The following is a 13795-nucleotide window of genomic DNA, read 5'->3' on the forward strand; positions in this document are numbered from 1 at the left end:
AATGTTCACGGAGAGAATTGTGGCCGGGAAATTTCCAATGTAAACCCGAAAGAAAGAGGCGTCAAAGATCCTGTGGGAGGCATGGAGGCGGTGGCAGTTAGGAAATTAGCGAGCGGGACAATGCCCGGTTGTGGTTCCTACGAAAATATATGTAGTGCATTATCTATCATAACGGTCAATGAAAAGTTCTTTCTTTTCGAATACAAATTAATTCATTTAATATACTCATATCATTGCTTTATTTCCGAAAACCCAATTTAAATAAAATAAAATAAACTAAACCAGTACAGTTTTAAACCTTTTGATCTTTGGTTTACGATTAGCTTGTGCACAAACACACACTTTTTTCCATCTGATTTTTTATCTCTAACACCTGGCATACTTGAGCTCCTTTTTTCGTAAACACTACAGCCAGCTGTCAAAACTGTTTTCAATATGGCTGAAAGGCGATTTGGCATATGAGATCACCATCCTAGATCAATCAGAACATCAATCTAGCTGTACGAAATTAATAGCGCCCAGGGATGAAGAGATACACATTTGATGTCTTCAGCAACATTGTTCAGTTTTACATGGAGCATCTTCTAGTATTATAATTTTTGCCAAGGGGTCCACCGATAGTGAGATAAAAATGATAACTTTTTTGTTTTTCAAGTTAGGGCTTTGATGTCTTCGACAAAATTGTTTATCTGATCAAAATACATAATCTCTACTACTTCCACCGATTTCCCCGCTAATTTAAAATGGAAATGGTTCCGCTTATCATAAAAACTAATCACAAAACAGGGGATGTTGCGAAAATGTCCACTTTTCGATGGACGAGCCTTCCAAAATTGTCAATAAAATACACTAAATGCTTTCTATAGGGCTTCAGCAGCTTCTAAACCCATCATAATGTATGAGACAATTGTAGATCGTGGCATGTAACAACTTTGTTTCAAAGACAGCGAACCATTTTATCCAATCTAAAACGTGTCAGGTTAAAAAAAACTGTTTTTTTCAAGAGATTTTTTTTACTTTGACTTTAACTCCTGAGGGTGGTGTGATAGGACACATATTCAACAATCTTATATATTTTGATCAGATAAACAACTTTGTCGAAGACATCAAAGCCCTAATTTTAAAAACAAAAAAAAAATAGCATTTTTATCTCGCTATCGGTGGACCCCTCGGCAAAAATTTTGATACTAGAATCTGCTCCATGTAAAACTGAACAATGTCGCTAAAGACAGGAAATGTCTATCCCTTCATCCCTGAGCGCTATTAATTTCGTACAGCTAGATTGATGTTCTGCACCACTGTGCAATGGGTGATGGGAGCAGCGTTACCACATATACAGATTTTTCTGTAATCATACAGATTTTTTAGAAGTTTTGCTACCAAGAATTTGTATATACAGATTACAGATAGTTGGAAATTTATCCAGATTTTATACAGATTTTCTGCATACAAAAAATTCAAGATATTTTTAATAGACTTTACGTCAATCGATAATAATTCGATTCAATTATCCATCGTTCAAGCGAACTTTTACTATCATTACATCGCTTACCACGACCAGCGAGGGTTTGAAAACAGTTTTGTAGGGCAGTATTAGTATCCGGAATCGAAATTTGAGATACAGATTTCTATACAGATTTTTGAGATTTTATATAGATTAAATAGATTTTTTGCCTCGAAAATACAGATATAAATGTGGCAACGCTGGATGGGAGTAATCCCTAGAAGGTCCCGTCACTTAAAAAACGAGTGACGCTCTCATACTCGAGTTAACCGCTCAGTTTATACACACGTTAGAAAGCTTGGAGTTCTCCTTCTCTATTTTCTTGCTCCGAGAATTTCTTTGGGCCCGGCTAATGAAACTACCTAAATGAGCGTGGCGACGAACGTGTTAAATTAAAAATGAAGCTGTGTTTCCTAAACGAATAAATGCAAAAAAGAGTTTCCATTAAATTGTACGCAAATTTATGCGTAGATCGATCTGAAGCTAGAGAAAATCTTCTTCGAAGGACAAATTGAATCTGCTTACAGCGGCAGTGGCCACCGAACAGAAAGTCATTCTATTCGATCAACTTGAGCAGCAACAGGGAAAGAAAACCCGTTAAAAGCTTTAAATGCGATGGTAATAAATCTTCGCTTCCCTAAATGCTACCAAAGGGAGCCCACGGTCATCGGAGCTTCATCGACAAAGAAGAACTTCAGATATGTGACAGGAGCCAAATCCGTGGGAAATCCTCACTTTATGCTGGAAGCTATCAGCTCTGTCTTTTTTAGGAAAATCTCCAGTGTTCCAGTGAAAGACTGACACATGTCCTTCCTGCTGGACGATAACAAATGGGAGCGGTGTCTATCTTTTGTTCGAGAACACGTATGTGTGTTTGTGTGACTGAGTACATATCAGGCGTATGTGTGCACTTCTGACAAAAAAAAACCCTCTATTTTTTCGTAGTCAGTAATGTTGAACATTTTTACTGACAGACGAAATCCCTGCATACACCTACAATCCGCTCATGGAGCGCACTCCGGTGCATTCCCGGAAAATGAAACCAAATTTCAGGGATAAAAGACAACGAACGGTAGGATTAGTTTTTCCTTACATGACACCCTTGATACTTGATATGGGGTCCGGAATGAATCCGGAAAGAAACAAAAAACTTTGGAGGCTGGTGCAGCAAAGGAACCGAAGTAATTTGGGCACACCCGTTTAGGTTAGATTATCTGTGGGCCGGCTGTTTGTTTCATACACTCAAAGAATCATTCACATGAATACTACGGGAAAATGCACATTCAGTACTGTACAAATAAAGTACGCACTTACTATCAAAATTTACAAATCTCTGTATCTTTTGTCACATTAAAAATTTCAACTCAAAATATTCTGATGAATGATAGTGTTTTTGATACACTGAAGAAAAGTGAAAAAATTGATAAATTGCGGGATGTTTGCTACCTCGAATTCACGTAGGGGAACATGCTCTTTTATGCCCCACCTCAGCGAAGTGCTGATTTGCTATGTATTCCATGTATATTTTGTGTTAAAAACGAGTGTACTCGTTGAAAAAAGTGTTTTCTTCAAATGCTTATGATTTTTTGTTACTGAAATTCTTTTGATTGCTTGAAAACTTGATTTTTAAAAACCATATTCAAAGCCACAGAACAAAACTGTGTTGCAAATATGCGCCACCGTAGATTCAATACACGCATAGCAGCCATACATACCCGAAAGCATCCGAAGACCGAAAACACACTTATACTTACAGATACTGGTAGTAGAAGGAATCCATAAAAGACATGAACGGAAAACATAACAAACACTAGCTTTCTTCGGATTCAAAGCACTCTTGGATTGCGATTTGGATTATTCTATTATATGCAACAAAAATCCTGTTGAATTGTGGTTATGGAAACCCACTGAAAAATATATGATTTGAATGAAAATGTACTGGTGTGTTTCGAAAACCATTCTTCGTGGTTCTTATCCAACATTCCTTCAGTGAATGATTGCATCGGAATTCTTGATGATTCCGCTTTCGTTTTCAGCATATTACGATTGGCGCGTTATAACGAGCGTATGAGCCATGACAAAATACAGCCACAAAAAGCAGATCTTAGCCAGATCCAGATTCCGGCAGCGTTACACGATTTAAATCGAACACACACATATAGGACTCAGTGAAACTTCATGTTTCTTCGAAGAGATCTAATTTACTTAACTCTAAGGCATAAATTTTTCAAGGATATTCTGGCTAGCATCTTACAAATGCTAAAACCACCAGACCACAGAAAGAGTACTATATGTGCCATGATCGGGATTCGATCTCATGGACAATGGCTTTTTTTTTAGTTGGTAACCACAGGTGGTAAATCCCGGTTTACGGATTGTATTCCAAGGCACGGCGAGCCACCGCGTCCCCCCAGTTTGCTACTCTGGGTCCATGGGTACAATGGGAAGACTCATGATATACTCCGTGTATACCCCCTACTCCCTAAACTCTACCTGGGGCCGCAGACCTGGTTCCCACCTCGAACGGTTTAGTACACTATGCTTCAATAGTGGGAGGTCTATTCGCGCTAATGCGCTCAAAGGCAATACTCATTAACGAGACCACTTTCAGCAAAACCTCTCATCCTTACGACTCGACGCCTGAACTCTCCTCTAACGACTTGAGAACCGACATCTCCTCGCAATGACTCGAGATTCCCACACAAACCTCTCCTCTTCGCGACTTGAGGCCCGATCTCTCCTCTAACGACTTGAAATCTGACCTCTCCTCGTAATAACTCGAGGTGACCACTTGTACCCCTCCTCTTGTTGGTAAGGGGCCTGATCCCTCCTCTTACGACTCGGGACCCGACCTCTTATCATAAAGACTCGGGGTTGACCACACAAACCTCTCCGCCTGAAGGTTTGAGGCCTGACCTCTCCTCTAACGACTCGAAGCCCGACCTCTTATCTTCAGGGTTCGAAGTTTGCCACCTTGCCCGTCGTGTGCCAGATCGAGAGCAGCTTATCCTAGACTCGCGCCTGTCACGGCACACGCGCGGAACTTAACGCAACGACTCGGATGATTCCCGACGAAGACGTCATCCTACACCGACTCGAATGGCTCGCCCGGCGTCGAGAGCCACTCTACCCGTGGGTATTCCCCGAACGTGGAATAACCCTTTCCCAACGATTTCCACTGCGAAGAAGGTCATGTCTTATCCCCGCAGCTTCTGTCGTTGAGAACCGCTCTACTCGGATACTCCCCGAAGGTGGAGCATCCTACTCACGAACGCGGCTCACCCACGGCATCCGCTACGCAGAAGGTATTGTCTTATCTTTGTAACTTCAAACCGTGGGGTCGGACGCACTCTACTCGACAGCCCCGCGTCGATGGGGTCAGTCTACTCCGACCGTTGTCCGGTCTTCTTTATCCCCCTTGGTTGGCAACCCTAGGATTTTTGGCCCGCGGATTTTCCTGCCCGTTGTGTGCCAAATCGAGAGCAGCTTATCCTAGACTCGCGCCTGTCACGGCACACATTCGGGACTTGGAACGCTACGACTCGGATGTTTCCCGACGGTGACGACATCCTACACCGACTCGAGAGGCTCGCCCGGCAACGAGAGCCTCTCTACCCGTGGGTATCCCCCGACAGTGGTTAACCCTCTTCCCTCGAGATCCGCTACGAGGAAGGTAAAGTCTTATCCCCGCAGTTTCCCTCTTAGGAAGCGGCACAACTCGGATACCCCCCGACATTGGAGTATCCTACACACGTTCGCGGCGCACCCCTGACCTCCGCTACGCAGAAGATGATGCCTTATCTTTGTAGCTTCGATCAGGGGATCGGACGCACACTACTCAGATGCTCCCCGCCGATGGAGTCATCCTACACCGTTCGCGGACTGCCGTTGGTTCCAGCTCCTCTGCAGGGCAGTCATGATCCGGGTGAACCCATCGCTGACCGCATGCCAAGTGTTGGAATCCGCACACATCTTCTGTACAACGTTATCTGCTGTCGTGTCAGGCCCACAGGCGGCAAATATGGAAGTACGTACCGCCGCAAACCTCGGACAGACAAACACCACATGTTCGGGTGTCTCCTCTACATCACCACAATCTGGGCAATATGGCGAAGCCACATGTCCAAACCGGTCACCGTCATATAGAAGTCCACTTCACCGTGCCTTCTTCCGATCCAGCTCCCGATGTGCGGGATCAGACGATGTGTCCACCTTTCTCTCGTTGAGCTGTCCCACAGCTGCTGCCAGTTGGACATCGAGTCCTCATTGGCGAGATCTCGGACGTTCGGCGTGTCTTGGTTGTCGTAGCAATAGACATCCTCCTCAAGCAAAACCGAGATGGGCATAACACCCGCTACTACACAGGCAGCTTCGGACGACATGGTCCGGTATCCGCTGATAACCCGCAGGTTCATCAGCCGCTGAACGCTGCTAAGTCGCTGCAGGTTACAGCTTCCTCCCAAGGCCTGCCTCCAGGCCGCTGCTCCGTACCGCAAGATCGATGTGGTCACACTTGCCAGGATCCGCCTTTTGCTGCTTTGGATGGCCGAGGAGTTCGGCATCATTCGTGTGAGTGCGGCCGTGGCCATTGCCGCTCTCTTGCACACGTATTCGACATGGCTCGTGAAGCTGAGCCTGTCGTCAATCATCACCCCTAGGTACTTGATTGCGCGTTTGGACACGATATTGCACGGTCCAACGGCAATGGTACCTGTTTGGGGTGATTTCAGGTTGGTGATAAGCACCATCTCGGTTTTGTGGTGGGCTAGACGCAGGCACTTGGAGTGCATCCAGCGTTCCACTGCCTGGATAGCTACCGTGGCCAGTAGCTCAACCTCCGCTGTTGAGGAGCCCCTCGCCAAGAGGACTACATCATCTGCAAATCCTACGAGTTCGGCTCCCGATGGGAGGCTCGTTCGTAGGAGTTCGTCGTAAGTGATGTTCCACAGAACCGGGCCGAGTATTGACCCCTGTGGAACACCCGCCGAAACCTCTTGTGTTCGCAAACCCTCACCGGTCATATACTGCAGTTGGCGATTGTGGAAGTAACTTTCCACAAGCCTATACAGATATGCCGGGATCCTCATTTGGATGAGCGACGACGCAATCGCTGTCATACTGACACTGTTGAAGGCGTTCTTCACATCCAGAGTGACAACCGCGCAAAAGCGGAGCCCTCTCCTCTTGGTCAGCCAGGCTCTGTCCGCTACCTCGATGACCGAGCGGATGGCATCTACGGTGCTGCGACCTCGACGGAAACCAAACTATTTCCCCGAGAGTCCGCCCTCACTTTCCGTGTATCTCTGAAGTCGGTTCTGAATCACCTTCTCCAGGACCTTACCTGCGGTATCCAGTAGACAGATCGGCCGATATGCCGATGGGTCTCCTGGACGCTTACCCGGCTTTGGCAGAAGAACAAGTTTCTGCCGTTTCCACGTGTCAGGAAACACCCGTTCCGTCACGTATCGTTGCAACGATGTTCGGAACATATCGGGAAATTCCCTGATCGCTGCCTTCACCGCGACGTTCGGAATGCCGTCCGGTCCGGGGGCCTTCCTCGGTTGGAGAGACTTGGCGATCTCGCGAAGTTCTTCCACCGTTATCCTCTCTTCAGCGCTGGTGTCCCAGTCATACGGGACTGTTGGCCAGCGGGTAACATCGTGCTGTGGGAACAGCTCATTGATGATGACTCTCAGTTTATCGGGGCACGTTTCAGGTGGTGCACCCCCACTTTTAGTTCTGCCCATGACTATCCGATAGGCATCACCCCATGGACAGTCGTTGGCGTCACGGCATAACTGTTTGAAACGTGCCCTCTTGCTTGCGTTGATGGCCCTGCGGAGGGCCGATCTCGCGCTTGTGAAGTGTGGACAATGGCTTAGAAGACTGGAACGCTATCCTCTAGGCCACGACCGGCGGCAAATTGTCTATGTATCTATGTGTCTATGATTTGTCTATGTATCGTGTGACCAACATCTTTTAACTAAGTGTTGGTGAATCTCGTTTTTAAGCTTTTTTTTCCTCAGATTTAAGATTTTTTTCCTTGAGAGCATAGGAGATGAAAGCTCAAATCTGTAACCAAGGGAAAGTTTCTAGCCAAGATTGTCAAGATTCGTCGCGTAAGGAGTCGCATGAGGAGTCAGGGTTGAACACGCCAGCAGATCATGGAGGCTGAGTTGCTGAGGGGAAACCGGAGAAAGGGATAGAGGGGCAAGAAGGGTTAACGGCTGGGTACGGAACGCCATCGACCTTAAACAAAATGGTTATTATTAAGTTGTATCTCTGAGCGCGTACTACGGCAAGCCAAATCGGCCGAGTACGATTCGTTCCGCATTGGAAAATAGTGCCAAACCCGTGAAAGGAGCCCGACGCGAACTACGGACAATTACGGGACAGAGAACAACAAGCTCGTTTGTTTGTGGAAGGGATCTACCAGGTAATCCAAGATCCGGAACACCATTCATGAACCCGACCTAACGCCTTGCCGCCATTTTGTTCCCTCTATCACCAGGACCCCGTAATTTACCCTTGAGTTCCGGTATCGGTTCCCGAGGCAGCTCACCTGAAAACCGCGCCCATCCAGAACGTGGACGGCCCGCTGACTCCTGCTTGAGGGCGTCGTGACTTACCACCACGAAGTTATCGACGTGCCGAATACCACCCATCAGCGCCGTGTGACTCCGCTGAAACTCACCAAGTGCCGGAGACACGGAATTGCGATCGCAGGCCGCGAACTACCTTTGGCTAACCGAACCCACCCTAGCAATTCGGTAGTTTCGCCGCGCATTTAGGAGGTCGTAATATTTCCGGTTCCGAACGAGGAGGAGGTACACGCAAAGGGAGAGGCCCGAGAGCAGACGTGTGAGGTAGGAAAGATTGTGCCATTATATATTGTGTTGCGGATCCGTCGACAAGTGCCTTTTTGTACCTTTGAATAAGGGGAATAAAGTGGGCGAGCAAAGCTCGAAAGTTAATCACTTAGTGTTTCCTTGTAGTTCTTTGAATTCGAAAAGCCGACCCTGAGGCAAGAATTGGGGGAGTCTTGACAGTGCTGGGTAGTGAATCAACCATAGGTTACAAATCTGAGAAAAAAAACACTCGTCGAAACACACTAGTATATTTTAAATAATATTTTCTTATTATAGAGAACCGTTCTTGATAAGTTTGATGGAACTTGTTCAAATCATTTCGTTTTTGGACGCAAATAAGAAAAAAAAATATTTTTGTCTGATTTTGATACAAAAAAAACCCGGTCGGGCTGGACTTTTCCCAAATTTTGTGTCAAATACCCGGGCAAGTCCGGGATAAACCGGACAATCTGGCAAGCTTACACTAAACGAAACCCGTTTTTATCATTCCTTTTTCAGATGTCAACCAGAGTGGCGAGATCGATCAAAAGGACTTTGAAATGGCGATAGAGGTAAATCAGTATCTAATTAGAAACCGTCACTCGCAACCTAAAGCGTTTTAATCGGTTTTATTTCTTCTTTTTTTTAAATTAAGAAAATCTGCGAACTTCGCGGCTGGCCGGCGGGAAATTCGCGGAACACCGAAACCCACGAGACGATGCTGAAAATCTGGGAAGGTCTCCGGGCCAAGGCCGACAAGGATAACGACGGACAGGTGAGTGACACGACCTTTGATATTCTCAATTTATGTAGGAGAAAAACAAATCCCTTTTGCCACCTGTTTACCGTCGTCGGAAGATCAAAGCATTATAAGACTACTTGCTATATTTAACACCAACAAAGGATTGAAATCGGCTCACAATTCTAATTGGCCCAAATTTCCCCAGGTAGATTTCGGTCAAATTGGACCTGCCAGTCCGAACAATGAAAAAACGATCCGAAAAGTTCACTTCCACTCCATCTGGAAAGTTGAGAAAATATTCTCTACGTCGTTGTCGATGGAACCCTCATCAAATTCATCAACCCGCACCATTCTCCTCAGGAAGTGTGCCCGGCCAAGGTCAAATTTTCATTCAAAACTTTTAACCCATTCACGACAATGCCTTGCTAGGAATGGTAGAGGAAAAATTTGGACCTTCGACCCAGACCCTCCGGACATAAAGATGGGATGCGTGAACGTGTTAGGATGGGTTTGTTGAAAGTTAAAGGGCACATCATGTTTGGGGACCATTCGATAGAAAAATGTGCAGAAGGGTAAGTAGGAGTGGGACCGATAAAGCAATTTGTAAGCAACGTTTGCAGCAACATTGTAATAAATTGTTTGACACCTGAAAATATACTTGAAAATTAAATCATCTTATTTAGTTGTAACTTATAGCAACATTTTAATGCCATTTCTACTGGTTTTAAGCCATCAATTAGTGACTTAAACTTGTTTTTCAAAATGGTACCTAGCTTCACCTCTGCCCGGAACCGGCTCCCAAGCGTATTGTTTGTTGACACTTTGAACTGTCCCAGCCAGGATCGAATCGAAAAATACATCTGGCTGGCCACAGGCTGACAGTTGGCAATTGGTTTAATCTCCCTTAGGGCAGCGATAGAATGTATGTAGCAAAAGTTTTTTCGAGACATGGTTCGCATTCCACATGCGATGCGTACAAATGTTGGTTATGCCTACATATGATCGAGTTTGTCAATGACACGAAACGATTGTCCGTTCGATTTTGTCAAGAGAATATGACGAGCATTTTCCAAGTGGTTCTGAAATGATTTCGAACAATTATACCAATGTCATGTTGTAAGATTGTAAAAATGCATCCAATTTCTCTAAGACCACAACACCGCTAAGCCACCCAGCAAGCACTTTTGTAGGCCTATATTTCTCAACAACTTTGTTATACGTTTCATAAACATTATAGAATGATCGTATGAAACTCGAAAAAACAGCATTAACCTGAAGGCAATATACATACATATTTTCGAATTTTGGCTATAGCGATAAGAGTATACGAATTGGACGATATTCTACACTATATTCATACATACTGAAAGAATGCAAGAGAGCACAAGTTTTTTTCTCTCAACGCATGCGAACCGTTGCCAGCGACAATATATGTTGCTTCTGTCAATGAATAATTCTTGAAAATACACTGTATGATTTTTGTCAATTTGTTTGCACTGCTGGTCGCAGAGAGGACAGCAAAGCTGTTCTCTAACTTGACTCACGAGGGAGAAAAAAAATGAACGAAATCGTCTTCAAAATCTGCAACAATGGCGGACTTTTTATCATAACCTAATTAAACCATTTAATCCGACTTCGAGTAACAATTTTTACGACCTTTTACTTGCTTTAGTTGGAATTACGATTCGCAGTAACGATTTAAATTACTTGAGTTATCATTTTTAATGCGATTTTATGATTGCTGGGCATCAGGCATTTGCTAGTAACATTGGCACTTACCGGCCCATGAATCGGATCACGATCTTTTTTTCCCTCCAGTTAGGGGCCGTTCACATACCACGTGGACAACTTAGGGGGAGGGGGGTATATGGAAATGTCCACGCTTGTCTACGGGAGGGGGGTAGGGGTTTTGGTCATGTCCACGTGGACATACTTACTGTTTGAATCTTAAAATTACAAAGCTTTCAAAAAGTCAAAAAGTAGTGTTTTCTAACTGTCAAATGAGTTTGAAAAAAAAAAATTCAAATCTGTCCACGTGGACATCCGGGGAGGGGGGTAGGGGTTTGCCAAATGTCCACGCTTGTCAACAGAGGGGGAGGGGGGTGTCGAAAATCTCATTTTTCTGTCCACGTGGTATCTGAACGGCCCCTTACCTTCTTTTCCGGATCGGATAGGGGGTGGGACCGCCTAAGAGTAAGTTTTACTCTCTAACATACAAAAACAACACACGACGAAGATTGCGTCACTTTCACGACGTGTTCAGGATCCGGTTCGAAGGACCAAATATTTTGTCGAGTACTGGATTCAAGAATAATCGGGTATGAACAAAAATAAAAATAAACAACCCTCAGTACTTTCTGTCAAGGATTCGAGGCCAAACAACTAGAAATGAATGTTGGTGTTAATTTTGACCAAGGTTTTCTAGGGCGTTGTTTCTTTTCGTGCTGTTCTTAGGCCTTTTTTATTAGTTGATCGCCCAGGTGGTAAATCCGTTTAGCGGATTGCATTCCAAGGTACGACGAGCAACCGCGTCCCCCCAGTATGCTACTCTGGGTCCATGGATGCAATTGGTCGACTCTAGATACTATGTACTCCTACGACATAAAGTCCACCTGGGGCCTCTGGCAATAATTCCCATCCGGACCTGCAACGTAGACTATAATCGAGATGGGAGCTCAAGTCCGCGCTTAAGCGCTCATCGGCTTACTCTGTTTCAAGTCTAAACTCCAGCGTATATACCCTGCCTCTTGTTACGATTCAAGACTTAGGACCTCTCTTCTGACGACTCGAGGTTCGGCCTTTACTTGTAACTCCCCAAGCAACCAAAAGTTCGGATACTACTTAAAGAACGAACTCTTAAGTTCAGATAGAGCTGTAGAAGAGTTCCGTGGAACATTTTTGCCGTTGAAAATGCTATTTCGAGGTGAAGTTTAACAAAAACTCAAAAATAGCTTTTAAGTACTGTTTTGGATTCTGTTCCATTAGCATCTACATTTATTTGGCTACTTGCAGTTGCCCTATTGGCCAAGTTTGGTGATAGAATACAATATTAAATATCAATATTATTGGTAATTATAAAGTTACAAAGTTTTATCATAATCGCTATGTTTTTATTTTGTAACACTGTTGTTATATCTAATGGTAGTTGTCTTCTGGTGATGAACGCTTCCAGATCATCTCTGGTTTCTTCAAAACGAGGGCACGAGAAGAATATGTGGTTGGGATCAGCAACGGGATAACCACATTCACATGCTGCTGATTGAATGATTTTGTTCCGATGAAGATGCACTGGCAATCTGGAGTGGTTACTAATCAATTTGCTTATTTATTTACATAGTATTCCGTCTTACGACATAACTTGACGAACATAATTCCTAAAATTAACTCGGTTCATAGCAACCGTTCTCCAATTTCTCGGGCACCCTACGTTCGCCAGATCACGCTCCACTTGGTCTAACCACCTCGCTCGTTGCGCCCCCGCTCGTCTTGTTCCTACCGGATTCGTAGCGAACACCTGTTTTGCAGGACAGTCGTCCGGCATTCTCGCAACATGTCCCGCCCAGCGTATCCGGCCAGCCTTTACCACCTTCTGGATACTGGGTTCGCCGTAGAGTCGCGCGAGCTCGTAGTTCATCCTTCACCTCCACACTCCGTTCTCCTGTACGCCGCCAAAGATGGTTCTTAACACTCGTCGCTCGAATACTCCGAGTGTACGCAGGTCTTCGTCGAGCAATATCCATGTCTCGTGCCCGTAGAGAACAACCGGTCTAATGAGCGTCATATACAGGTTACCCTTCGTGCGAGGGCTAAGTCTTCTCGACCGCAGTTGCTTGTGGAGTCCATAGTAGGCACGTCTTCCGCTGGTAATTCGCCTCCGGATCTCACGGCTTGTGTCATTGTCTGCGGTCACCAGTGAGCCGAGATAGACAAAGTCTTCGACTATCTCCAGCTCGTCGCCGTCGATCGTGACCTTGTTATTACTGGACAAGCGGGTTCGGTCGGTCTCGGATCCGCAGGCCAGCATATACTTCGTCTTGGACGTATTAATCATCAACCCAATCCTTCCTGCTTCGCGTTTCAGTTTGCGGTAGATGTCTTCCACCGCCGCAGATGATCTGCCGACTATATCAATGTCATCGGCAAAGCAGATAAGTTGACTGGATCTGTTGAAAATCGTGCCCCGCATTTCGCCCACCGCTCGTCGAATAACACCTTCTAGCGCCATGTTGAACATCATGCAGGATAGACCATCACCTTGTCGAAGCCCCCTGCGCGATTCGAATGAACTCGACAATTCACCCGAAATCCGCACACAGCACTGCGTTCCATCCATCGTCGCCTTGATCAGTCTGATCAGCTTCCCGGAAAAGCCGTTCTCGTTCATGATTTTCCATAGCTCGTTACGGTCGATCGTGTCGTATGCGGCTTTGAAGTCGATGAATAGATGGTGCGTAGGGACTTGGTGTTCCCGGCATTTTTGGAGGATTTGCGTAATGTGAATATCTGGTCCGTCGTTGACCGTCCCTCCATGAAGCCGGCCTGATGATTTCCCACGAATCTGTTTGCTTGTGGCGTTAGGCGGCGGAGTAGGATTCGGGACAACACTTTGTAGGCGGCATTGGGGACAGTGATCGCTCGGTAGTTCTCACAGTCCAATTTGTCGCCCTTCTTGTAGATGGGGCATATTACCCCCTCCTTCCA

The 13795-nt window shown here is 45.4% G+C and overlaps 1 protein-coding gene across 4 annotated transcripts in view; it reads left to right on the forward strand.

Moving 5' to 3' along the window:
- The window catches only part of LOC129740592 (calexcitin-2-like), a 195356-nt gene that overhangs the window by 93765 nt on the left and 87796 nt on the right, over positions 1-13795 (forward strand). For all 4 annotated transcript variants that reach the window (XM_055732293.1, XM_055732296.1, XM_055732294.1 and 1 more), the window contains exons 4-5: positions 8872-8924; positions 9008-9127. In XM_055732293.1, coding sequence (XP_055588268.1) covers positions 8872-8924; positions 9008-9127 — 173 coding nt within the window. The remainder of the gene's footprint in view (positions 1-8871; positions 8925-9007; positions 9128-13795) is intronic.

The sequence above is a fragment of the Uranotaenia lowii genome, chromosome 1 (assembly GCF_029784155.1).
Source record: "Uranotaenia lowii strain MFRU-FL chromosome 1, ASM2978415v1, whole genome shotgun sequence".
NCBI lineage: Eukaryota > Metazoa > Arthropoda > Insecta > Diptera > Culicidae > Uranotaenia > Uranotaenia lowii.